The sequence below is a fragment of the Artemia franciscana genome, chromosome 7 (assembly GCF_032884065.1).
Source record: "Artemia franciscana chromosome 7, ASM3288406v1, whole genome shotgun sequence".
NCBI classification, from domain to species: domain Eukaryota; kingdom Metazoa; phylum Arthropoda; class Branchiopoda; order Anostraca; family Artemiidae; genus Artemia; species Artemia franciscana.
The window spans coordinates 19,470,061-19,498,003 of NC_088869.1; the positions used below are offsets into that span (position 1 = coordinate 19,470,061).

The following is a 27,943-nucleotide window of genomic DNA, read 5'->3' on the forward strand; positions in this document are numbered from 1 at the left end:
TAAATCAAATAGCGCTTAATTTAAACGTAAAGAGGTAGATATGATAATGAACTTACTTTTACTGATGGCAACGCCATCCTTTAGCCAACGAACTCTTGGTGCAGGATTGGCAGTCACGTTGCACCTTACCTTGTATTCCTTCCCAAGAATGGCGCGCTGTTCTGTAGGAACGTCAATCCAATTGATTGACGCCTGGTTGGAAAGTTTGACAGATGCGCTTAGCGTTTGGGAGCTGGTATAAGTTGCACGGCAGGTATAATTACCCGAGTTGGATTCATGGAAGGAACTAAACTCTAGACTTAGAGTTGGCGTATCGCCATTTTGATAATAGGTTTCTGTGGATATGCTGTAAAAAAAAATTGTAGTTCAGCTTTACTTTCAAAAACACATATATAGTACTAAAAGTGAGAGAAAATTGTGGGTCCAGTCAAGACTGACAACGGATACCTTACGAGCTTAAGTACGGTGGCATATAAATAATCATTTATACTAAAAATAACACAGACAAAAACAGATACGAGCGGAAAAGAAAAACAGGTCCCCAGAGGCAAACTTGAGGAGAGATCAAAGAGAAAGACCTGGAATTTAGTTTGTTTTTTTCTAATAGCAGGATTAAAAGGATATTTAGATCTTGTCAATTTCAGTCATCTTCCATCTAAACTTGAAGACCTTCCATCTTCAATCTAAAGTGATGGAAGAAACGCTCCTCGTACAGAACTTATCATTTTTTCTTTAACTTGTATGGAATCTACAAGAAATCATGAAACGTCCAGCACAGTACAAATTAATACTTTAAAATTTTATGGAGTTTCCGGAAATCAAATCACAAAATACAAGACACAAATTGGTCTTTCACAAACAGTTTGCGATGGTAAGCCCACCATTGAGGAGGAAAATGACGATAGAGTCTGATTAACAATTTGAAATTAGCCGCTATGTCCTAACTTAAGTAATCCAGAGAGAGAAAAGCACAAAGGTGTAATTTCTTGAATGTTAACTTTTTTAAACGAGAAATATACATAGGAAAAGAGTTGAAATTAAATGTGTGGAAGATACTCAGGTTTGAACGATACACACGTGAGCAACGATACACAAAATTATCGATAATATTTATGAATCGCCCTGTTTATGAATGATACTCCTGAAAAGAATAAATCCTGCCATTCTCAATTTTAATTCCACTATTTTGTTCTGACAGTTCCATTGAAAAAAATTCATTATAGACAAAAATAATAACTATTAAGAAAATTCTTAGAAAACGGAAAACAAATTATTTCCAAGTTGAATTGTTGTAACTTAGTTACTGCATTTCCACTCGTTACTGGAAATGCATCCAATATTCCGTCTCCCATGTGAGCATCTAAAACTTCTGAAAATGTTGATCAACATATTTTTCTGAACAACTTTTAAAAATTCTAGGACAATAAGTTATTCGCCCAAAATGTTTCTTGGCCATCTTATTGGAATAATCCCAATTTTATTGATTTATTTGACGAATTTGATTTATTTTATTTGATAAATAAATAAATTTTATTTGATGAAGAAATCGTGAAGAATAATTATTTTATGCGCACCAGGATTCGTGGGGATCCTCCCTTGACCAAATTTTAGTCAGATTTTTTTTTAACTAGGTTAATAGAGGATTGCTCTGCTCCCATTAGCCCTTCTATACTTTTTTAGTAGCCCTTCTATACTTTCTTACCCCTTCTATACTTTCATAGTCCTTCAAGGAGTTTATATTCTCGTTACACTATATTCTCTTGGTATCGAAGGACAGTCAAAGACCGCTACACGTTTAAAAAGTTTTGTCTACAAGGGTTTACACAAAACCCTTATAAACCTTGGTATGTAGGCCTATGGATTTTTTAAAGATTTGTTATACCACACATCAGTTTACCAAACATTTTAACTTGAAATGTATAAAAATTCAAACTGGAAACTGAAACGTGTTATTTTAATCAGTATATGGTTGTTTCTAAAGATTTTCTTCTAATACAAGTTTACCACCTTTGGGCTTTTTGTAGTATAATAAAGGACATTTCTTTTGGTCATTTATGTCAGCCATCATTTCTAAAGAAATCCGCGTGAGACTCTGTGGTTCAAGGCTTTTCTTCTTTTGCCTTTAAAGTTTATCTGGCCGCTAGTCAACAGTGTCGTTGGCATGTTACAGTCGAAATGTATTTTAAAGAGTGACCATAATTTTATTCTTTATTCCCTAGGCAGGCCAAAACTTCAAATCTACAGCCAGACTCTAGAAGAGAAACAGTAGGTTTACATGCGGCTGTCCTCTGTCAGGACCTAGCATCTACACAAGACACTGATTTTGAGTTAACGATGGACCTACCATAATCTAAATACGGCAAATTTAGTGGTACAGATAGATCCGTAACCGTGCACTATATTTTCTATAATACGACCTAATAATTACAGTGGCGAAAACTGATTTACCGGTTCTTGCAACCAAAACCAAGTACGGATACACTAGAATTACAAATCCGAATATATGTCTGATGCAAAAAGTAGTGCCAAAGACGGGAAGGTAACTAACTTCGGAAAGCGTCAAACCAAAGTATTTGTCTTCATCTATAGTTTTTCCATACTGAAGATGACAAAAAAAACATGCATTTTTTTTTTAAACTTTAAGACATGGAGACTGGCAGAAGACAGCCACAAGAAGATAGGTATGAATATATGTGACAATATGTAGGCAGCCAATTGAACCCCAGTTTTCAATAAGGAGCTCTTTAGACTTCGGAGAAGTTTACATTAGTTTTACAAATTCAAATAAAAAGATAATAGCAGCATTTGTCGATATGCACTAAAGACAATCGGGAAAAACGTATATATTTCTCTTCTCAAAAAATGATAAATTTTTCCTAAAACAAAAATACATCAGTATATTTTTCTCAGAAAAAAAAATCATAAATTTTTTCTCAAAAAATTATTTTTCAGGCTGATATTTCTGCACATCTTTTTAGTATTTATTTCTCCTGGCTTTGGATTTTATTTGGTGTCTTATTTATTGCTTTTTTTTAGTAAATATTTTTATGCTTTGTTTCTTTTTTCTGACCCTTCGGCATCAACTAACATGACTGTCTACCTTAGTATTCCTTTCCTTTTTTCCACAATTCAAATCGATGGAAGATCGACTCTTTCATTCCCTTTTCATTTGGAAATTCTAAAGTATCAATTTGAATCACTTATACTTCTAGATTAAACAAAAAAAAACAAGTTTTTTTAAATGAAAGTAAGGAGCGACATTAAAACTTAAAACGAACAGAAATTACTCAGTATATGAAAGGGGCTTTTCCTCCTCAACACCCCGCTCTTTACGCTAAAGTTTTTTATTGTTTTAAAAAGTCGAGTTAAGAGAAAGAGTCAATTTGCATATTAATTTGTTTTGGCTAAATGACTTTTTCATAGTTTTAATCGGAAGATTTTGAGAAAAAAGAAGCGAGGGAGGAGGCCTAGTTACCCTCCAGTTTTTTGATTACTTAAAAAGGCAACTATAACTTTTAATTTTTTACGAAACTTACGAATTAACTTACGTAGCGAACTTCTGTATTCGTATGTTTTTATTGCGTATATGAGGGGGCTCACCCCTCGTCGATACCTCGCTCTTTACACTAAAGCTTAAATTTTGTCCCAATTCCTTAAGAATGAGACCTGAATCACAAAGGCCGTAGAATAAGTAGTTATAATTATTAAAAAATACTCTAGCGTAAAGAGCGAGGTATTACGAGGAGGTAAACCCCTCATATGCGTTATAATGTCTGTTCGTTTTCAGTTTTAATGCTGCTCCTCACTTTCAGTAGAAAAAAAATAATTATTTGTTCATTGTTTTTTTAAATAATGCAAGGAAATACTGTGCCCCCTCCATTGAAATTATCTTACCCCATGAGAAGTTCCTCGATAGAAAGATCCTCCCACGTAACCCCTCCCCTCAACTCTCCCCCCCCCCAAACCAAAAAAATTCCCCTGAAAACGTCTGTACACTTTCCAGTAACCATTGCTATATGTCAACACAGGTCAAAGTTTGTAAATTGCAGCCCCTCCCATGGGGATTGCGGGGGAGTGAGTCGTCCCCAAACACATAGTTATAATATAATATAATATAATATATAACAGTTAGTGAAAATATGAAAATTACTTCTTTAGCCCGACCATTTTCCTTTTTAAGGTAGAGGGGGCTATTCTATCTTGGAATTACGTTAGGAGTTTTAAATTCAAATTGAAGGTCAATTTCAATTCTGCTTAAAAATTCTATCATCGTTTTCTAATGCCATATGTTACTAAAGCTTATCTTATCTGTATTTTTACCGAAAGTTTTCAGTTTTACAGGAAATTCTGCCAAGAGACCATCCCTGAAGAGACTATTGTGTTGTTATGTTCTGAGTTGATTATGTACTGTATTAACAATTCATATGAAGCTATGAATTTCACGTGATGGCTCTCGGAACTTCATGTCAAAACTATGCATGAAAAGATGTCACCATAAAATTTCTAGCCGCCTAGAATTTTTTTTTTTTTCAGAAACAACAATGTTTACCTGGATTATATTAAGTCCTTTTCTTTTCTGTTTTTTTTTTTTTTTCAGAATTGCATTTTACAATATATCTTAAATACAGAAGATCTTTCGCCGACTCTCGATTGCTTTAGTTTAGGCGGTTACTTGAACAGGAATGCGAAGTTCAATCCGGAAACACAGGGCAGCATATAGGCAGCAATATTCCAACAAGGATAACACCCAAAGTTAATTTTTAGAAGACTAGTTGATGATGAGCAAATTCATGCCTATGCGACCATGCTTAACAGGGTACATACAGTATATGACCATGTATACAGGGTGGTATACACCACGCATAGAGATGACATGCATGGCGGAGCAAGTTATGCTTTGAGATGTACACCAGGTGGCAAAGAAAAGGAAGACTTTCACTTATGTCAATAGATGACCAGTCAGTTGTTGACAAATTAAATTGGTTTATTTGTTATGTATCTTCGGCCAACAATTTTTTTTACAGACAGGCAGACAGTCCTGTACATTAAATATCATAAATAATTAATTATTAAACCGGAAAGTTACATTTAAAGATTTACAATTCCGTAAGATTTTGTAGTCCAAGCTAGGTGTTTGAATGTCAAAACTTCAAAAAGTCATTTAGCCTATCATCATGGCTATTGGTTAAGACCAAGGTTGTATCCAAGGGGAGTGGGGTTCAAGATTTGAACCCCTCCTCTGAAAATTTTTGTCCGACTCATAAAAACGTAAAAAAATGCATAAAAACAAATTATTATGCGTTTTCATATTCCCGCCCCTCCCAAAACAAATAGCCATCTCTCCTGCGAACACAAATCCTGGATATGCTCTTGTTTATAATGCACTGGTTTTGGGATGATGGTTTCATTGTAATAATATCCTAAGGACGATGGATTCAAATTAAATTTATATAAGTGAAATTGGATTCAATTTCACTACTGATTCAACCTTAGTGTCGACTAAGAACTCCTTTTAATTATTTATTTGAAACAATACAAGATTCAAACTGTTGCTCCATGTTTTTGGTCCAACTATGGATAACATGAACCAGTTGGAGGTCAATTTCACCAACTCCTTTAAAACCAACAATAAAAAAGGTAAGCACAACCATCTCCTAACCCATTACAGGTAATTGGTTTCCATTAAGCACCAGCTACTTTCGATCCCTCTTTGACAACCTACTTTTGTAGTACCATTATCGGAGTGATGATATCAGTCCCACCTTGCGTGGAACTAATTTAAAAGAAAACAAGTCTGATGAAAGTAATTGAAGCATAAATGCCTTTGTATTTCTGAAACTTAGCAGCCTATGTAATATATATCTAAAAGTGGCTTGAATAAACGTACTCATGATATTTTCCAGTATGTGCAAAATTTTGTAAAACTAGACCTCTAATGAAAACAACTCGAAGAAAAATAGATTTGATCAGATTTGCTTCTGAAATAATCAAATATCTAAATACAAAGGGAAATAATGAGTAAAAATTGAAAAAAACATCAAAACAACAATGAGTAACAATCAAAGCATTTCGTGCTACATTTCAACGTGGATCATGCAACGTTGACAGGGCCTACCTTTCGTAGATCAAACCTCAGTCACTGTGGAAAAAAAAACTATTTATAAATAAAAAAAAAATCAATTCTATAGGTACGAAACTTGTACAATAGATAAAAATCAAAAGTTCCACAAAATAAATTATTGGATGAATCATTAGTATTTTCTATACAGCTATTTAAGCAATAAGTTAATTGAGACTGAATGGATATTTTCAGAAAAGTTTCTAACAAAAACACGCGAGGATTTATTTCAATGAGTATTTACCCCCAGAAATCGACTGTCATAATTAACTAAAATAATTGGCACTTGCGTATTATAGCGACCACATTCAAGTTCTTGATCTGATTAAAACTGGTTTTGCTATATGCATTCGGAGATAATTAGCTTAGTCTTAGTGAGATAAACTGATATGCAGGTAAAATTTGATTAAATATTTAATGCATAGAGCTTGTTAGGTTATGTATTATTTAATACATTGCGTTCTGGGAGGCCTGCTTTCCATAATTCTCTGTATTAGCTTCCATAATTTTGTTACTAAAGTGTTACATTTTCATTTTCAGGTTATATTTGATGTGGTCGCTATAGCCTAAAATCACTAAACTTACCATCTCTGTGGGGCTCCTTCGGAGCGCACAAATCTTTTGCTTTGGAGGAATAATCCCAAAAGACTATTTTCTTAACATCACTGTGGGCTCTTTAGTAAAATATGAAAAAGTCAACAACTTAAGAGACTGAGGAGATAAGTAACGAAATTGAATTTTGTTACCCTAGTAGTCTCGCTACAAGTCTCATAATCAAAGACACTTTAATAAAACCATTGACTTGTGATGACAAAGACATCGTAAAGATTATATGTTTGTATAGAAGAATATAAAACTCAGTCGTACAATAGACCAGATTATGTCTCCCTACTTTAATCCCTTCATGTTTGAAATCAAGTTGTAATTTGTTAAAATGAAATGCAATAAATTGGTTTGGTAGAGAGCGACATGTCTTCTTTTCTCGGAATCATAATATAGAACAAGAGACTGTAAGAAGCTCAGAGGGAGGAGGTGTTATTCGATCGAAAATTCTAGAATCTACAGGTCTTTTTAGATAATCTAGAGGTTCTTTTAGTCGAAATTTACATAGAATGTGCTTTCAGGGACAACGTGATGCAAGCAGTTCCCAGGAACAGGCCTAAAATACCCCTTTTTAAAACAAAAGCTTCATAGATAAATTTTGAAGAAAGGTGGTATGTTAAGAAATCGTGCAGGGGTTTTGCTCTACAAAGATGGCAAGGCCCGAGTAGAGACCAAGTAAACAAGTAAAGTCCTTCGCACCCAACCCAACCTCAACTACATAATGTGTGCATTTTTCGTCCCTTTTGGCTCGTGAGTACACAAGGGTAAATTTAAGGAAAGGGGGGGGGGCACTTCAAAAAAAATGGAAAGTGTATGTTTTACAAATGATACTTAAGTTCCATCAGTATTTTTTGTTTCATATAGGGCCGAAATCGCAATTTTTGCCGCACACTTGCTTGCAGCCTCTTTGGAATGGCTCCAAATTATCCAAAGAGCCAGTGACGTCAATTTGAGGACACAGAAGGGTATGTGTTCCAATGATTTTTTACCCCCCCCCCCCACACATATCTTGTAAAATAGCCTATTTTTGGGGGGGGGGAGAGGGAGGGACATATTCATTGAAGATGTCTTTTTTTGGTATTTTGATTTGGAAAAATTGAAAAAAAATGAAAAATTTGCCTACCCTATATCTTGGAAAGGTACTTGTGTATTATCCAGAACACACTCAAGGAATTTGCATTGTTTTTGTCTGAGCAAAACTTTTTTTTTCACGAATTCGGTTATAATTAGCTTATTCTTTCGTGAAATAAACTACGATGCACGTATATTTTCATTAAATATTTAGATGTAGTTATGTTAAGTACTCAATATAATGCGTTCTGGCCGGCCTGCTTGTCATAATTCTTTGTTGTAGTTTCCATAATTTTGTTACTAAAGTATTATATTTTCATCCTATTTTGGTAGATGTTAATGTGATTAACCTAAATTCACTTCTTGAGTGTGTTCTGGATAATACACAAGTACCCCTGGAATATATACCCCCCCCCCAGAAGTTCTCGTCAATTAATGCAACTTCATAGAGCCTATTTTAAAACAAAAGTTTCATAGTTAAAATTTTGACTAAACTGTAGGAATTTAATGTCTGGATGCTAACTGCCAATCATCTACAGAGAAAAAAAGTCCTTTTCAGTTCTACTATAAGATTGGAGAGAAAGATAAGGTGTTACATGGGAGTGAAATAACGTCTACTTAAGACAAGCTACCCTTGTAATATTAGTATTGCTTCCATGTATTCGTATGCATTCCCATGGATCATTATTTGTATTACTGTATTATTCCTTATTTATTTGTATTATTGTATCAAATGGATTATTCCAGTTTCCCCTGTATATTATTGCCTGATACATAAATTTCAAGGCAACTACTTAGCACCTAGCGAACAAGACTGGTCATTAGAATTACCCAATTTCGATGAAAACTTTAAATTTTTAAATAGCTGCATTTTAAAGTTGGAAAAAAATTAGCCTAATACCTTGGGGCATCAAACAGTTCGTGGTAACGAACTGTAGTAAGGAGCGACCCGGCTCAATAGTAACCAAAACTCTAAAAAATTGAATTTTGATATCAATAGCTACATCAAAAGAATCGTATTTTAATGCTGATTTTAAATATATAAGTTTCATCAAGTCTTACCAGTCTTAAGTTTAGTCTTACCTATCAAAAGTTACGAGCCTGAGAAAATTTGCCTTACTTAGGAAAATAGGAGGAAACATCCCCTAAAAGTCGTAGGATCTTAACGAAAATCACACCATCAGATTCAGCGTATCAGAGAACCCTGCTGTAGAAGTTTCAAGCTCCTATCTACAAAAATGTGGAATTTTGTATTTTTTGCCAGAAGACAAATCACGGGTTCGTGTTTTTTTGTTTGTTTTTTTTCCCAGGGGTCATTGTATCGACCAAGTGGTCCTAGAATGTCGCAAGAGGGCTCATTCTAACGGAAATGAAAAGTTCTAGTGCCCTTTTTAAGTGACCAACAAAATTGGAGTGCATCTAGGCCCCCTCCCACGCTCACTTTTTTCCCAAAGTCAACGGATCAAAATTTTGAGATAGCCATTTTGTTCAGCATAGTCGAAAACGATAATAACTATGTCTTTGGGGATGACTTACTCCCTCACAATCCCTGGGGGAGGGGCTGCAAGTTACAAACTTTGACCAGAGTTTACATATAGTATTGGTTATTGGGAAGTGTACAGACGTTTTCAGGGGGATTTTATTTTGTTTGGGGGTGGGGCTGAGGAGAGGGGGCTATGTTGGAGGATCTTTCCTTGGAGAAATCTGTCATGGGGGAAGAAAAATTCAATGACAAGGGCGCAGGATTCTCTAGCATTACTATAAGAAAACAATGAAAAATAAACATGAAAACGTTTCTTCAAATGAAAGGAAGAAGTAGCATTGAAACTTAAAACGAACAGAGATTAATACGCATATGAAGGGTTCTAAAAATACTTTAGCATAAAGAGCGAGGTATTTAGGAGGAGATAAATACCTTGCTCTTTATGCTAAAGTATTTTTAGTAATTTCAACTATTTATTCAACGGCCTTTCAGATTCAGGGGTCATTCTTAAAGAATTGGGACAAAACTTATGATTTAGTGTAAAGAGCGAGGTATTAACGAGGGTACAAACCCCCTCGTATACATAATAAAAATATAAGGTTATGAAAGTCTGTTACGTAAGTTAATTCTTAAGTTACATATATTTTTACTAATAAAAACGTTCGTTAAAAATTAAAAGTTCTAGTTGCCTTTTAAGTAACCGAAAAATTGGAAGGCAACTAGGCCTCCTTCTCCACCCCTTATTTCTCAAAATCGTCTGATCAAAACTAAGAGAAAGCCATTTAGCCAAAAAAAGAATTAATATACAAATTTCATTTTAATAATTTATGCGCGGAGAGCCAAAACCAAACATGCATTAATTCAAAAACGTTCAGAAATTAAATAAAAAAAAACTAATTTTTTTAGCTGAAAGTAAGGAGCGACATTAAAACTTAAAACGAACAGAAATTACTCCGTATATGAAATGAGTTGTCCCCTCCGCAAACCCTCGCTCTTTACGCTAAAGTTTGACTCTTTGCCACAATTCTACTTTTTAAAACAATTAATAGCTTTAGCGTAAAGAGCGAGGGTTAATTAGTTTTAAAGTTAATTATCGTAAAGAGCGAGGAAATTAGTTTTTTTATTTAATTACAAAAAAGGCACACATGGCTCTCTTTATAATGCGCCTAAAACTCAAGAACATTCAAAGACAGTTTAGAAAAATATATCACAGCAATACACCAAGACGACGAACCATTCTTCAACAATATTCTAAAGTTGACAAGAACTATTCTTCAATACTACGCTGAATGACATAATATAAGATGTGTTCACAAGCAAAAAAAAACAACAACAAGAGATAAGAGCTCACATGGCACTTGTGATGAGGCCGGAAGAGCCAAGAGCTCATACGGCATGAGCTCTAGCAAAATTCTATGAATCAATAGATTGATTTAAAAGAAAAATCACAGGCTTAATGCCGGTCGGAATTTAAAATAAGAGCTCTGAGTCACGAGGTCCTTCTAAATATCAAATTTTATTTAGATCCAGTCACCTGTTCTTAAGTTAAAAATACCTCAATTTTTCTAATTTTTCCAAATTAACACCCACCAGCTCCCCCAAAGAGAAAGGATCCGTTCCAATTGTGTCAATCACGTATCTATAACTTGTGCTTATTCTTCCCATCAAGTTTCATCCTGATCTCTACACTATAAGCGTTTTCCAAGACTTCTGTTTCCCCCTCCAACCCCCATGTCCTCGGATCCGATTCGAAATTGAAATTGGAGCATCTGACACATAAGATCTTTCTATATATCAAGTTTCATTAAATTCCAATCACCCATTCATAAGATAAATATACCTCGCTTATAAATATACCTAGCTTATCTGGACGTGCCTATACTAGCGAAACCGGGACCGACAGAGAGACCGACAAACGGACAGACCGACAGAATTTGCAATCGCTATATGTCCTCGGATTTGATTCGAAATTGAAATTGGAGCATCTGAGACATAAGATCTTTCTATATATCAAGTTTCATTAAGATCCGATCACTCATTCATAAGATAAATATACCTCAATTTTCACGTTTTCTAAGATTTCCGGTTTCCCCCTCCAACTCCCCCCAATGTCACCGGATCTAACCGGGATTTAAAATAAGAGCTCTGAAGCACAAGATACTTCTAAATATGGAATTTCATTAAGATCTGATCACTCCTTCGTAACTTAAAAATACCTCATTTTTTCTAACTTTTCAAAATTAACTGATATGCCTGCCAAATTTCATCGTCCTAACTTATCTGGAGGTGCCTAAACTAGCGAAACCGGGACCGACAGATAGACAGACAAACGGACAGACCGACAGAATTTGCGATCGTTATATGCCACTTTGTAGATAACAAGTAACATGAAAACACAAAAACAAACAAATGCAAGGTACAAATCCCCAACGAGGCTCTTTAGCCGTATGGAAGGTCTGTATAGAGCCATCTACTTCAAAAGCACTTTTTATTGAAACGAAAGCTTGTCATTTCGGTCGACCCTAGTGAAAAATCTATTATAAATCGTATCTATTTAAACTTTATTGTGATTATTTTCCCGTAGAGCAATAAAACAACTATTCTGTGACTAATATCCAAGTTAACGTATTTCAAACAGTTCGTTTTAACGAACTGTGAGTGAGGAGTGGCTCGGGCTAATAGTAACCGAAATTCTAAAGAAAAAGAATTGATAAAATTTAGTACATTAAAAGAATTGGCTTTTTATGCTGATTCCAAACTATATAATTCCTTAGGTTTAATGTTCCCCATCAAAAGCAACGAGTCTGAGAAAATTTGCCTGATTTTCAAAAATGGAGAAATAACTCCCCAAAGGGAAGCGATCATAATGAAAACTACAATGTCATATTCAGAATATCAAAAAACACTATTTTCTACAAAATACCCTCTCAACAAAAGCTTCTTTTTTTGCCACAAGAAAGACCACGGATACGTGTTTATTATTATTTTTTTCAGGGTTGATCATTACCGAATCAAGATCCTAGAAGATTGGGAGAGGGCTCCATTCGGACGGAAAATAGGATGTTCTAGTACCCTTTTTAAATACCCTTTTTCTACCTTTTTCTAGTACCCTTTTTTCCCTCAAAGATTGTGCCAAAGGAAAGAGACATTTTTCTGCACCAAACCACGATTTTGCAACGAAGAGGCCCGAGTTGCTAATTATTGAAAATTTTGGGATAGCTAATCAACTTAAAAGTATTAAAAAACAAGATATTGAGTTTCCCAATTGCAGAGGAAGTAATGCCTAACGGTGGCGGATTCATTCCTGAAACAACGTAGTGAATACGATATAAACTGTTAACATGTAATAAAATATATTGCTGTCACATGTCTACTGGCAAAGAGGTGCAAAAGGCGGGGAAGGGCAGCATGACCTCGCTAAGGAATTTCTTGGAGACAAGGGGCTAGCAAGTACTACCAGGATTTATGTTTTCAGCGATTTAAAGAGTAATTTTTCTCTTTTCTTATTCATATACAATGTTTCAATTTTTTTAAGCATATGTACACGCTGTATTTAGACATCAGATAACCCTATTCCAGAAGTCGCTATGACTCCAGCCGCATAGAATATCAAAAGTCACGCAGAATTTCCATTCATGTGAACAATAATACCTCTTTCTGTCCAACTAAAATTCAGTAGTCAGAATATTATTAAATACTTCTTAAACAAACTTATGGAAAATTTTGACTAAAAATTCAAGTGTTGTCCAAAATTTTACTTACAATCCCATATTTTGATTCTTAAGCCCAAATAAAAAAAAAGAAAGGCGGGACGCTACCAATCAATTTACAATTATTGATATAAACGATTTGACAGTAAGAAATTGAGATTTACGGGGTCGGTAGCCCACGCCATACCTTGGTTAGACCAGGGTATAATATGAAAAATGGTCAGAAATAAAACAATAAAGAAAATGGTTTAACTGAAAGTAAGGAGCAGCATTAAAACCAACAAAAATCGTTTCGTATGTGATGGGGGCTGCCCCCTCCTCTTTACGTTAATGTGACTTTATGTCCCGATTCTTGAAGAGCGACTGCTGAAACACAAGGCTCATAGGGTTGGGAACAAAAAGATTCCTTAAAGCACTAAAAATGTATAGCGTAACAATTGAGGGATTGAGGAGGTGGCGGCCCACCGAAACACGGAATAATTTTGTGTTCGTTTTAATTTTTAGTGTTGCTCCTTAATTTCAATTAAAAAACCTTCATTTTTATATAGCCATTAGTATAGTTGATTTCATTCTTTAAAAAGAAAGAAGAAATTGATACCTTACATTACGAGGAATCAATAGACTTTTTTTCAAAAGGTACGTATTGTATAGTTGTTGCAATAAGGCAATAATAATAACCTGAATTACCTGTCACCAACGCCGATTTCTAATCCTTCGGGGCTAATCCATTTAAGGTCGGTAATCAAAGTTGGGTCAGGTACTTCCGCTTTACAAGTAAAAGCTAGGGGATTGCCAACTGCTGCCGTGTATTCAGGTTGCGCCGGTGTAATCACAAGTCGCGGCTCTTCCGCCAAAGTGACTACAAGGAGAGAAAGTTACTTTTTTACAATTGATTATGTATGGTCAGAATGTACTCGCCAGGGTTTTCATACCTAGCGATTTATCGATTTATCCCTATTTCTAGCGATTTTTTATATTGTCTAAGCAAAAAATTACTAAATCAGCACATAAATCCCTAGAGTATTGAAGAAAATCACTAAATCATGCAAAAATCATTAAAATCTAGTGATTTTTGTTTTCACCGCGTGGCAACCCTGGTACTCACATACAAAGGCTTAATGAATATGGGTTCGCCTGTAAACTCGGTTGAATAGACCCCCTGAAAAAATTAAGCTACTCTAATCATTGGCTTTTCCAAAAAAAAAAAAAAAAAAAAAAAACTTTTTCTGATTTGTAGGAACGTGCATCGACATTTATATCACAATTTTGTAAATAGGTTTGGTTAAAATGAGCAAAAAATAGAGCATTATTTTAAATTCCGGGAGTGTCTCTTTTAACCATAAAATCCAATCTGATTATGTTTTCTTTATTTTTCAGCAGACGTACTGCGAGTCTTACCGGTACCTAATTCAGTTACACGAATGGCAAAACACACTTCAATTCCTTTAAAACTACGTCGACAAGTTTCAATCCAGATCTATGACATGGTGTGCGTGCAACTGAACCACCGTGCAATTGAATCCCAAGCAACTGAACCCCCTGTGACTGAACCACGGTGTAAGTGAGGCCCTGTATAACCGAACCCCCATATAACTGAAACCTCGTGTAACCAAACCACCGGGTAACTGAACTACATTTAACTAAACCCTTGTGCAAATAAACCACCGTGCAACCACCTTACAACTGAACCCTCGTGCAACTATGCCACTGAACTCACTTTTTCAGTATTATAAGAATATGAGGCAATATTATTGGGTAAAGCACAAGTTAGAATCTTTACATGTTCAAGCTTGTTGGAGTTGTTTATTTCTTAGTCATGATATGAACGCCTGTCAAGATCATTCATAAAAAAGCTTTGTTTTATTTTTGCAAGAAAAAAAGGATGATCCGACCTCACAAACCATTATATCAGATTTATTTCTCTTTTTTTTTTCAAAAGAATCAGATCTGTCTGGACATGGGTGTTGAAAATATTTGATCTTTCCGAATCTAGTAGATAGCAAATTTTGATCAGATGTCTTTGAGGTGATTGTAGCTAAAAAGGGCTAGAGAGGGGAACTGGTTGCACTCCAGCTTTTCTCAACATTCCTTCAACATGCCCTGAAAGTTTAAACTTCCTACCCTCAGGTTTATACCCTCAGCTGCTTTCGGCACATTGCAGATACGTCTTCCTGTAAAACTGGATTTAAATAATACCTCTTGATTTAGCTGAACAAGCCCCTAAATATTTTCCGAACGATGTGACCGCTGATACTATCAGCTATTCTAGATATTGCTGGTATTTCCTTTTCACTACCAATAAAGGAAAAAAGTTCTTTGATTCTGTTCGGTATTCTTCTTTGACACTTCCCTAAGGTTTGCCTCAATACTCCATTTTTTTTATAAAGGATCAAACATGCCCTGGGGTTGTGAACCCTGGAGGCACAGTTATTTAACCTTTTAAATAAACTGGCCATATCAACATTAGAAATCGGATGTATTTTGGGAAAAAGAGGGTAGGGTAGAAACCCTCCAATCACTTTTAGCCCTTAAAAAGTTTACTGGAGCTTTTGATTTCAAGTCCGATGAGCACCCCGCCTCCCAAGTTCATACAAAATCTTTTCCATAAGCACCTTATGTGTTAACAATGAGCAACTAGCTTACCTCATAGCCCTTGCCCCAAGAGCTGCTGGCGGAATTGTTTACCCAAGAGGCATGGTTATTTGACCTTCAGACTATTTTGAACAAACAATTTTTTTCTTAATTTTGATTGGATGCATTAGGGAGGAGGGGGGGGGGTTGGCGGTTAAGAAGGAAAGGCTGATTTCCTTCTAATTACCTTTGGTTCTTCAAAATTAAACTTGAAATTTCAATTTCCAATCAGATGAGCCTTCTCCAAAGTTTGTACGATCATCCCTTCTACAAAAACCTTAAATTTTAACAATGGGTAACTTGCGATCGCCTACAGCCCTTGCCCCAAGGACTGTGGTTTTTTTTTTATTGTGTTTTATTATTCGAATGGAAATTGAAAGTTTTAATGCCTTTTTTTCAAAGTCAAAAGTGATTAAAGGGCAGCCAATCCCCTCCCCTCCCTCGGGAAAACGCCCTCTGTGGAAAACACTCGTCCAGAGAAATACCACCAGTCAGAAAATACCTCCCCCGTAAAATACCCCTCACGGTTGGTTGGTCCTCAATCACTTCCGACTTATAAAAAAAAGACTAGCGGGGGATTATAAAACAACTTCTGCCTCTTTCTTCCTCTTGTCTCTCCCTTAGAGCTAATGCTGTGTTTATCAGAAGCCTCAATGAGAGCTGAGATGTTTTTGGCATAAAAAAGCACCCTTTGAGGTATCTCCCTTTTTCTCTAGCTACCATCAGTTCAGCCAATCAGAAAACACATTGCAGAAGTTTAAGTACTTTTTTAAAGTTTTGCAATTTGTTTATTGCTCACAGATAACATTTGTAATTGGGAAACAAACGAAAATTTTTTGCGTGGGAGTTTTCTGAAGGGGGAGGGCCCTGAAGGATCTTCCATAAGATAAGCATTTTTTCACGGAGGGGGGTGGGCAAGGCTTACACATAAATTCCTCTTTTCCACTTTCGTTAGCACTTCTCAAGTAAAATAAAAATAACATAACCCCAAGAAAATACTAAAATTTGGAAAACCATATTTTCTGCGAGGGTTTTTTTTTTCCTGGGGAGGGAGAGAGGGGTAAACACCTAGACTCGTGGACAGTGACAGGGCGAAGGGAATCCCCATTAACAAACATAAAAAAGGAGAAATAAATCTGGCTTTAAGAATTTGTGATGTCCGATTTTTGTGGTTTATGTGACAACAAAACAGAGCTTATTTATTAATCATCTTGACAGTCAAATATATAATGACTTTAAAAAGCAAACAATTCCAACAAGGTTGAGCATATAAAATTTCTAAATTGGGTTTTACCAAATGTAAGTAGGGTGGTTGAGTTATAAGACAGTTCAGTAAAACGATGGTCCAATTACACGGGGGGTCAGTTGCATGGGGGCTCAGTTACAGGGGGGTTTGGTTAAGTGGGGTTGAGCTGCACGAGGGCTCAATTAAATGGGGTTGAGTCGCACAAGGCTTCAGTTAAATGAGGGCTCAGTTGCGAGGTGGTTCAGTTGTACCGTGGTTCAGTTACGGTAGTTCAGTTAGTTGGGGTTCAGTTGCAATGGAACCCTATGACACATTATAGGACTTATTTCTGGATTGTGCCACACACAATGTACCTCATTAAACGCTTTGGTAGGATTACTCCAGTATAGAAAAAATCTATTGCGTGAATCAGGACCACTGAAAGAAAGGAAGAATAAGAAGATATAGACAAGATGCCACAGGACAATAAAAAAACGTCAAAGATTAAAGACAAAAACTAAAAAAAGTAGTGGCTATTTCTGAAGCAGCGATGAAAAGGCAACGTTTTGAAGATTACGAAGATAATTGAGAAAATCTACGCGTCATAGAAACAATCCACCGTAAAGCAACAAAATCATTGTATTCAAAATATTCTGAATTTACAAGTCATTCCAGCTTTCACTAATACATACACTATAACAACATAGCGATACCCTACCTATCCAACAACTGAATGAGGAAAATAGAAAATACTCCAGGAAAAGAGTCAAGTCAAAATTTTCCAAAAGACTTGTACGTTTCTAGAGTCTACTCCTTTCAACACGACAATTAAACCTTTGACTAAGACATAATTAATGTTTTTTGCTTTTGTTTTTTAGAAAGCCATACTAGCCATCTATCTTTCCTAATAATAAATATTGTCTGAAAAATCTTTCAAGTTGGATATATGCTCATCATGAGGGGATATCTTGAAATATTAGAGGCAGTGATGATTTTTTTTTTATAATATTTGTGAAGGCATGTAATATTCTTTTTTTTTCATAATGTTTGTGCAAATTTAGTTTTGAGAAAGATGCACAGGGGAGGATCTAGAGCGAAATCTTGGGGGATGCCCAATGGGAAAAGGGCGCCAATGAGCAAAATCTTCGTGGGAGGGCCTAATGTGACAAAAGTTCTAAATCTAGTGGGACAAGTTTTCGCCCCCCTCCGATGACGGTACTGCGCCCAGTACCTCTTTATTTTCCAAATTCAATTGGCCATCCTCTAAGGTATGTAAAATGTCTGACAATTTAACTTTCATAGATTACTCATAGATAGAACAAAAATTAAATATTAGTGCTAAAGAATTGCCTTTTACATTTATATAGCTCTAGACTCAATTCTAGTCTCTAAGCTCAGAAAAATCAATTGAAGTTCATAATATTTTTCCATTTCCATCCACAAAATTATTGCAACTTACAATTATAATGGTCACGCAAATTTCGGAATAGATGGCGTTCGACTATCAATTTTTTCTCTGACTCTTGTAACAAGACAGATAAGGAAGGGTACATGTTGTCTTTCAATATGAATCACTATATTTCTGAAAGTATTTTGAGAATAATGCGGAAACTATTACGTTATGCAGCTCCAAGTCCTAAGTGAATTTCATTTATCTCAAAATACTTCCATTAAGCATGGCTTTTGCAGTAAGTTTGGTTATGTTTAGTTTTATTTTGGTTTTTCTATAATCTTTTATCTTATTTGGTCTAAACTGCAAAGTACCAGGAAATTTAACCCTCCCCTCCGTCATAAAAAGCACGTAGTCCAGAAACTAAAATCATATTCAAATGGTGGAAGATTGAAGTAGACAATAATAGTTGAAGTAATTAAAGCAATACTTGCCGATGGGTGTTTGAGTTCCCCCTCCTTGCACCTGAACCCAGCTCTAAATATCTTTTTGCTTACGATTATGATAATATATATAGCTGTTCATCCCCATTCTCCATAGGAGAATATCTAGAAAATGGTTCTAGGCTGATTCCCCCATGTCGTCAATTCTTCGCGAGATTCCCCTGAAGTTTAGTCCCCCCCCCCCCTCGTTGGCAACTCCCTGGAAAATCAACCCCCACCCCCATCTTATGTACAATTGAACGCCAAAGCATTACAAAATAATAAATGAAGAAACGAAGGGATTTTGGAATATTCTATCTATTCCAAAATATAGGTTGAATATACTGTTTAGAATATCCTCTAGTATTTGCTTTTTTATTTCTGTTACTTTTTTTCTTTTTTTTTAAGCGAGCAAGTTATTTTCTTTAACCTTTATCTTACCCTTCTATGATGAAAATTCAAGAATTAACACATAAATGAATATTATAGAATAGTCCACAGAATATATTTTACACGTATTTTGGAATATTGGTAAATTATTCAGAAACCCTTTCTTTATAATAACCATTTTTTCAGCATAGTTGAAAGATCCTAAAACTGTATCTTTGGTGATGTCAAACAACAACAAAGCCCTCAAGGCAAGGGATGTAAGTTACGCAATTCGCCCATTTTGTGCATAGTATTTGTTACTAGGAAAGAGGGAATATCTGACCCTTAATGTTAGAAAAAAAAAACAGCTTTCAGATAATGTTGATTGAAGTGATGAATGAAGTCAAAACACATTATGTACATAATAGTTTTCAAAAGGGCTTTACTCGGGAATGACTGATTGTATTAAGTTGAAACTTACAAGGATTGATATGAAGGAATGATCAGTTGACCAAAGAGGAATATTTGCACACTACTGCAACTACTCACTTCACCTACTGCTACTATCAGTACTACTGCTGACGCCTCTTGGCGTAAGCGTCAGTCCTAGGGCTGACGCCTTTATTAAACGGGCAATCCACATTCATTCGTCTGATTTTTTTCAGCTATCTCTATTATAATGCACTTTCTTCTTGATGATTATAAAAATTGAAACATTCAGGTTGAAATAATGATTATTTTCAGCTAAGTACAAATGATGTGCTGGTCTTTAGAAGCCATTGGGGGCGTCAGCCCCAATCATCTGAGTTTCTGCTCGTTTTGGGTTTCATTTATTTATTAATGGTGATAGTTGGCAGTTTTATGTTAGAAAATTCTACTGACTTTTGGTTTAATCTAGCTCTTTACTTTCCTTTGGAAAACTCATTTTGCGGAGAATGTTTTTTTTTTTCAATTAATACTACATAGTTCTGTTTTTCATTGAAGTCTCAAATTTCTGATTCCCACAACATTTGCCATGATTTTCAGATCCGTATGTCAACATTATGTCTCGACAAAAAAAAAATATTGTAGCTTTGGTAACCCTCATTAGATGGCAGTTTAAAATCAGGAGCCAACAATTAAAAGAAAAGAGGAAAAAAAGGTGAAAGGGGTAAATTTTATAGATATTCAGGAATGTTATCAACCATTGAAGCAGGACTTGCCACGAATTTGCCACAATTATATTTCTAGTCATTACGAAAGCTGTTCATAAGTTGTGAAAATGCCACTTCATCCATGTGGCAGCTACAAAACTGATTTTGTCATTCCCAAGACCTATGATTCTAAAAAAGGGTTAGCTAGACTTATCATATTTATCAACGATCGCCATACAGCGTGAAAAAACGCTTAACTAAAGGCTTGTACAGCAATTATTTAGCATCAACAAGATATTTGGAAGTTTCCCATAATTTGCCTTTTCTACTGACTGAGTCAGTTTCGGTACGCTCATAACAAGGAATACCATAAAAAAAGAAATAAATCTTAGTATCAAGATGAAAAAGAGAAGGAACAGTTCTCTTCTCTTGTTACATGCTGAATAAAGTGTTCTCAGTCTTAAGCTCCTTCTTCTTCTTTGATTGGATCGTTTTGTGGACGCTTTCGCGAAAGTTCATCACCGAATTCAGATTCCGGGGTCTCAACTTCCTTTCAAATTAAGTTACAAAACACCGATGTCACAATAGTCCAGTCATTTTTAATCACAGGTAGAAAAAGAAGTTGTAAACCACCGATAATGACCGACAGCGGTTTTATGCCTTGATTAGGGGCATCTTTGTAAGCAAAACAAAAAAGAATGGTCGGTGACTTCAATTGAAATAAGGGAAAATATAAAAAATGTTTTCTGATTAGTTCCAGATGCAAAGGCGGAAATTGTACACAGCTAAGTAAACAATGCTTAAGAGTTAGTAAGCAATAAAATAAGTAATAGTGAGTTACTACTAATACTACCAAAAACTCACCACAGCACCAAGCTGCCTGAAGCCAACACAGCTACACACACTCTTCCTCCATCCCAATCTATTCAAAGTTTCCTTCTTTACACCCTCTCAGGAAGTTCCCATTTAATTTAAATCTTTCTTTATAACATCCTCGCACGCCAGACGAGGACGACCTGCTTTCCGTTTAGCTAAAAAGGACAGTATTCGGCAATCTGTCATCCTTATTCCGCAGAACGTGCCCTAGCCACCTCAACCTTTCTTTCATTATAGTCCTAGAAAACGGGATTGAACAATACATTTCGTACAGCCCGCTGTTTGAAATACGGTCAGTCAACCGGGTACCCAGAAAAATCATTAGGAAATTCCTGAGGAAAACATCTAGTAAATCTTCATCCACTTTTCGGACCATTCATGCTTCAGAGCCATATTTGACCACTGTCATCACTGTACCTTCAAATATTCTAATATTGGTTTGCAGACTTATTTTCATTCTTTCAAACTGTTTTATAACTGTCCGTCTTTACTAATAATACTACCAAGGTAAATGAAGTTGCCCATCTGAGCAATCTTTCGTTACTCAATTCCACCTTTTCATCTTCACTTATTCCTAGCCTTAGTGACTTAGTCATCTTAACATTAATTTTCGAATCTATTCTAGCACCTTGAACTAGTAAAACCTCAAAATATTCATTCATTTTGCTCAAACTTTCATCTAGGATGCTTAAATCATCAGTATAATTTAAGTCCAGGAGAGTTTTTTCTCCCTATTTGATTCTGTGGTCTCCCATTGCCTTTCCTGTGCTTTTTAAGACAAAGTCGATCAAAATGATCCACATAAATGGGGATAGAACACAACTCCGCTTAACTCCTGATCCTGATCTCAACAAAGTAGTATTATTCTCGTGCATAGCACTAATCAATTTTAATGTATTTGTCCAGTATACCATACAAGGATAAGACCTTTGCTAAAGCTTTTCAATCAACAGAATCGAACGCTTGCTAATAATCAATAAAACTGAGGACCTAAGGTGTTTGACAACTAAGGCACTTATCAACTGGTAACCAAAGAGTGAACACTTGGTCGACATATCCTCTACCATTTCTAAAACCGTACTGTTCTTCTCTTAAAACTTTGTCTACAGCATCTCTCACTCTAAAAGGTATTATATTACCAAGTAATTTGCTACCTACAGAGATCAAGCTAATGCCTTGACAATTACGACACTCACTCTTATCACCTTTCTTATAAAGTAGTGTGATTAAGTTTTTCCTAAAATCATTAGGTACTTCCCCTTTTTCAAAATCATATTCATAATCTTTAGTAACTTATTTCTAACCTCCGAGCCACCATATTGAAGAAACTTATTTACCACACTATAAGCACCTGGAGCCTTATTATTTTATAATCCTTTTAGACCCCGATCCTATTTTTAACAAGTCCGGGATTGACAACTCCCTTTCAATTTATTAACATGTCAGTGCAATTGTTTTCGCATGATCTATCACTCAGATAATTCTTGTAGAAACCCCTTGTCCTTTCTATTAAATATAAAGCTTTTTCAGGAATATTCCTAGCAGAAGTCATAACTTTTTTCCCTAAGACACCATCAGCAATTTCCCAAATTGTTTTTTTAAAATTATTCCAACCATATTCCACCTTGTCAAATTTTAAACTCTGAAGTTTAGTAGTCAACTGTTCCTGGAAAGTTTCTCTCAAATTCTCATCCTGGAGTCTACCAACATCATAACTTCCCTGGACGTAATTACTTTTCCGAAAACTCTTCTTTAAATTAACCCTAGAAACTACTAGATGGTGATCTTTACTTTTAACCTCAATAACAGCACACCTATATATCCTAGCATCTTGTATTGATCCTGCCAGTTTTTGTTTACTATGACATAATCAATAAGGTTTGCTGTCTTACCATCACGTGAATACCAAGTCAACTTATGGGCCATTTAATGACAAAACACCGTATTGGCTATAACTAGATGGTTATAATTACAAAATTGAAAAATGTCTGTAGCCTTTACTGTTTTCCTTTCCTACACTAAATTTACTTAGACTTGGATACCATTTCCATTTCCCTATTTCCACCGATCTGGGCGTTAAAATCTCCTATTAAAAACACCATATTTCTACCTTGGACCCTGTCTATTTGTTCCTGTAAAATTAAGTAAAATTCATCTGTGTCACAAGTATCTCCGTCAGTCGGTTCAACAAGGGCATATACCACTATAACTGATACCTTGAACTTTTTAGTCATAAAATGAGCAATCAGTATTCTATTATCAATACCGTCCCAGCCTAAACAAGACTTAACAGCTTCCTTATTCATCATTTCGGGACGACGTAATTCCTTTAAATCTGTTCTTTGGGTTTTAGTGACCTAACGATTTTTATGGCACTTGGTATTAACCAAGTGACATATAGCAATCGCCAATTCTGTCGGTCTGTCTGTCTGTCGGTCCCGGTTTTGCTACTTTAGGCACTTCCAGGTAAGCTAGGACGATAAAATTTGGCAGGCGTATCAGGGACGGGACCAGCTTAAATTAGAAATAGTCTTATTTGACCATCTGGGGCGGAGTGGGGGGGGGGGTTAATTCGGAAAAAATTGAAAAAATAAAGTATTTTTAACTTATGAATGGGTGATGGGATCTTAATGAAATTTGATGTTTGGAATGATAGTGTGTCTCAGAGCTCTTATTTTAAATCCCGACCGGATTTGATGACATTGGGGGGAGTTGGAGGGGGGAAACCTAAAATCTTGGAAAACACTTAGAGTGGAGGGATCGGGATAAAACTTGATGGGAAAAATAAGCACAAGTCCCAGATACATGATTGACATAATCGGAACGGATCCGCTCTCTTTTGGGTAGTTGGGGGGGGGGGGTAATTCTGAAAAATTAGAAAAAATGAGGTATTTTTAACTTACGAACGGGTGATCGGATCTCAATAAAATTTGATGTGTAGAAGGATATCGTGTCTTAGAGCTCTTATTTTAAATCCGACCAGATCTGGCGAAATTGGGGAGGGAGTTGGGAGGGGGAAACCTAAAACTTGAAAAACACTTAGAGTGGAGGGATCGGGATGAAACTTGGTGGAAAAAATAATCACAAGTCCTAGATACATGATTGACATAACCGGAACGGATCCGCTCTCTTTAGGGTAGTTGGGGGAGGGGTTAGTTCTGATAAATTAGAAAAAATGAGGTATTTTTAACTTACGAACGGGTTATTGGATCTCAATGAAATTTGATATTTAGGAGGATATCGTGTCTCAAAGCTCTTATTTTAAATCCTGACTGGATCTGGTGACGTTGGGGGAAGTTTGGGGTGGGTGAACCTAAAATCATGGAAAACGCTTAGATTGGAGGGATCGGGATGACACTTGGAGGGAAAAATAAGCAGAAGTCTTACATACGTGATTTACATAATTGGAACGAATCCGATCTATTGGGGGGGGGGTGGTAATTCTGAAAAATAAGAAAAAATGACGTATTTTTAACTTACGAAGGAGTGATCGGATCTTCATGAAACTTTATATTTAGAAGGACCTCGTAACTTAGATCTCTTATTTTAAATCTCAACCAGATCAAGCGTAATTGGGGGGGGGGGGCAGTTGGGGGGGGACCGGAAATCTTAGAAAATACTTAAAGCGGTGAGATCAGGATGAAACTGGATGGGAAGAATAGAAACCTGTCTAAGATACGCGACTGACATAACCGGACCGGATCTGCTCTCTTTGGTGGAATTGGAGGGGGGTAATTTTGAAAATTGAGGTATTTGTAACTTACGAAAGGGTCACCAGATCTTAATAAAATTTGACATTTAGAAGGATCTTGTGCTTTAAAGTTCTTATTTTAAATTCCAACCGGATCCTGTAACGTTGGGGGAGTTGGAGGGAGAAACCGGAATTCTTGGAAAACGTGAAAATTGGGGTATTTTTATCTTACGAATAGATGATCGGATCTTAATGAAATTTAATTTTTAGAAAGAATTCATGTCTCAGAGCTCTTATTTTAAATCCCGACCAGATCGTTTGACATTGGGGGGGAGTTGGAGGGGGGAAATCTTGGAAAAACACTTGGAGAGTAGGAATCGGGATGAAGCTTGGTGGATAGAATAAAACAAATGTCCCTCGATACGTGATTGACAGAATCGTACTGGATTCACTCTCTTTGGGGGAGTTGGGGGGAGGGGTTCAGTGATTTGGCGAGTTCGGTGCTTCTGGACGTGCTAGGACGATGAAAATTGATAGGCGTGTCAGGGAGCTGCACAATTTGACGGGATAAAGTCGTTTTCCCAGATTCGACCATCTGGGGGGCTAAAGGGAGAGGAAAAATTAGAAAAAATTAGGTATTTATAACTTACGAGTGGGTGATCGGATCTTAATGAATTTGATATTTAGAAGGACATCGTTACTCAGAGCTCTTATTTTAAATCCTGACCAGCATTAAGCCTCTTATTTTCCTTTTTAAACCAATCTATTGATTCATAGAATTTTGTTACAGCTCATACCATATGATCTCTTGGCTCTTAGCTCTTCTCGCCTCGTCACAAGTGCCATATGAGCTCTTAGCTCTTGTTTCTTATGGAAAGAAATAAATCAACCTAAGAAGTAGACTTCAAAGTTTATTTGTTTTCCAATCAAAATCAGCCACTTTTTTTTAATATAGCAGACTTCTTTAGGTTCATTAGGCTAAGTCTTCAAAAGCAGGTGAATAATACAAACAATTTAGAAAGTCATAGGGAAAATATATGTCCCAAGGGGCGGAGTCTGGAGCCCTTTCCCTTTCCTCTTCTGCCAATAGTCCCCAAACAAAACGTATTTCATTCCTACTCTTTAGTATGAATTCCAGGCTTTCTTTATCTGAAGCATGGCTCAAACACCATGATTAAGATATATTGAACTCAATTTCTGCATGCATGCCCCTCCATAGGGTTCCAAGGCCTCAGATGTATAAAAAATATCTTGTCAAATTCTAAATAAAGACTTCTATTTATCTTTGGATCAACACTATTCAATTTATCTGTAAATTGGCCAACGTTTTATTCCATAATTATTTTAATAGGTTTGTTGATGACTTGTTTTGTCATTTAGAATTTAACCCCAAAAATGCAAGATCCTCCATTTGGGCCATAAAAACCCTCGCCATTCCTACCTCTTCCGATCACGGTCCGTATCTGCAAGTTTATAAGAGTAGAAATTATGAGAAGTACCTTGGAGTCACAATTGGACGACAAGCTTAAAATATATATACCCAATAAACTGCAACTAAAGCTAAAAGAACCTTGATTTATGTTAAATCTAGGCTACAATTAGCTCCAGAAAATCAACAACAATAAAAAAAAAAAAAAAAAAAAAAACTTCACACTTTTTTTGTCCATTCCATCTCGAATATGGTATATCAACTTAGCCTAATTTCTACAAGAAATGTACAGATTTTGGAACCATATCTAGTAGAAGAGAGATTTAAATTTCGAAAAGTAGGTGAGTTGGAAGAGGCAAGCTGCCCAGTCGTGAGTCTGGGGAGCTTACGTTTCAATAGCCTAAATTCCCGCATGACATCCAAATTCCAGATGCCAGTTGAGAGAGAAAGCACTTGGTGCTGCTGCAAGTTCGGGTACAAGCAAGGAGGTTGGAGCCAAATACTTAAAGACCTTTTTGTGGCATAATTTAGGCGCTGAATCCATTCCTTTATGCCTAATAACAAAATTCACCTAGCCTACTTTCAATTCTGACCAAAGAAAATAATTTTGTTAATAGTTTTGATTCTATTGCTAGGTAGGCTACAAATATTTCTGACGAAAAAAAAAACTCCAATTACCTCTACTAGCTTTTTGCCATTTTTGGTATTTATTACTCACTTCCACTCCTTCTCCCTCCAAAATAGCCTATTGAATTTTAACAAACTTAGAAAAATATTACTGGTAGGCCTACTAGGGGAAAAGAACATTTGATATGGATCTGTAGCCCATACAAGGGTCAATGAATGGGTTTTGAGAGTTTTTTGAGAGTAGGATTTTGAGCCATATAAATGTTTTTTTAAGCAGAAGATATATTTTGCAAGGTTTCACTTTTATAACACACGTATTTTTAAAGGTCATCGAAGGTCAGGGCCATCTAGAGGAAGAAGGAGTGGAGGTAGTTGCTTCAAAATACCTTCCCGAGACATACTTTAGTCTGTAGATTCATCCCTGAAATGAATCTTTCATTTTCATAGCCTAAACCCTTTCTGAGATATTAAGAAATCAATTAACTAGAATTCAACTTTTTTTTTGAAAAAAAAAAACATTTATATGGCTCAAAATTTTACTCAAATAACAGAAATTGCATTTTCAGAACAAAAGGCAGAGAAAAAGCAACTAGTAACTGAAAATTAAGGTAAAATGTTGTTTTGTCAAAATTTCAATAGGTATAGGACATGTCATGTAGGCAAATTCCAGGGCCCTCTAGAGGGGGAAGGAGTGGAGTTGGGTACTTTAAAATACCTTCCCGGGACATACTTTAACCTGTAGACCCATCCCTGAAAGTTTCATTTTCCCAAACGACAGAGTAGGCTATAAAACAGATCTTGGTCTATATTGGGGTTGAATATGGGCTAGCCAATTCTCAGCCATCCAAGAAAAAGCTTTAGAAAGAGCTAAAAATTCAACAAACCTTGCACATATACAAATGCTAGCAATGTTAAAAATTTCCACTTCATGGTTGGTATATTCCACCTCATTCGACAAAACGATCTACAACAGTTCTAAGTCCGAACTCAAATGTAAAATTAATTGCTAGACTGCTTGAGGGATTATTGCTACTCCACGCGCCGTTACGTCATCAACTGTCTGGAGAGAAAATTGGGAATGAGGATTTACAGAGATTTAACTTCT

General features: G+C 35.9%; 2 protein-coding genes across 2 annotated transcripts in view; one reads left to right on the forward strand and one right to left on the reverse strand.

The window, feature by feature from the left end:
* On the reverse strand, positions 1–27,882 carry LOC136028953 (fasciclin-2-like). Its single transcript, XM_065706951.1, has 3 exons — positions 27,723–27,882; positions 13,673–13,844; positions 1–346 (listed from the first exon to the last, which is right to left on the reverse strand). The coding sequence occupies exons 1-3, from the start codon at positions 27,787–27,789 to the stop codon at positions 16–18; spliced, it is 570 nt and encodes a 189-aa protein (XP_065563023.1). The 5' UTR covers positions 27,790–27,882; the 3' UTR covers positions 1–15.
* LOC136028949 (fasciclin-2-like) overlaps positions 18,378–27,943 on the forward strand; it is a 45,907-nt gene continuing 36,341 nt past the window's right edge. The window contains exon 1 of the mRNA XM_065706947.1: positions 18,378–18,529. Coding sequence (XP_065563019.1) covers positions 18,518–18,529 — 12 coding nt within the window. The 5' untranslated portion in view covers positions 18,378–18,517. The remainder of the gene's footprint in view (positions 18,530–27,943) is intronic.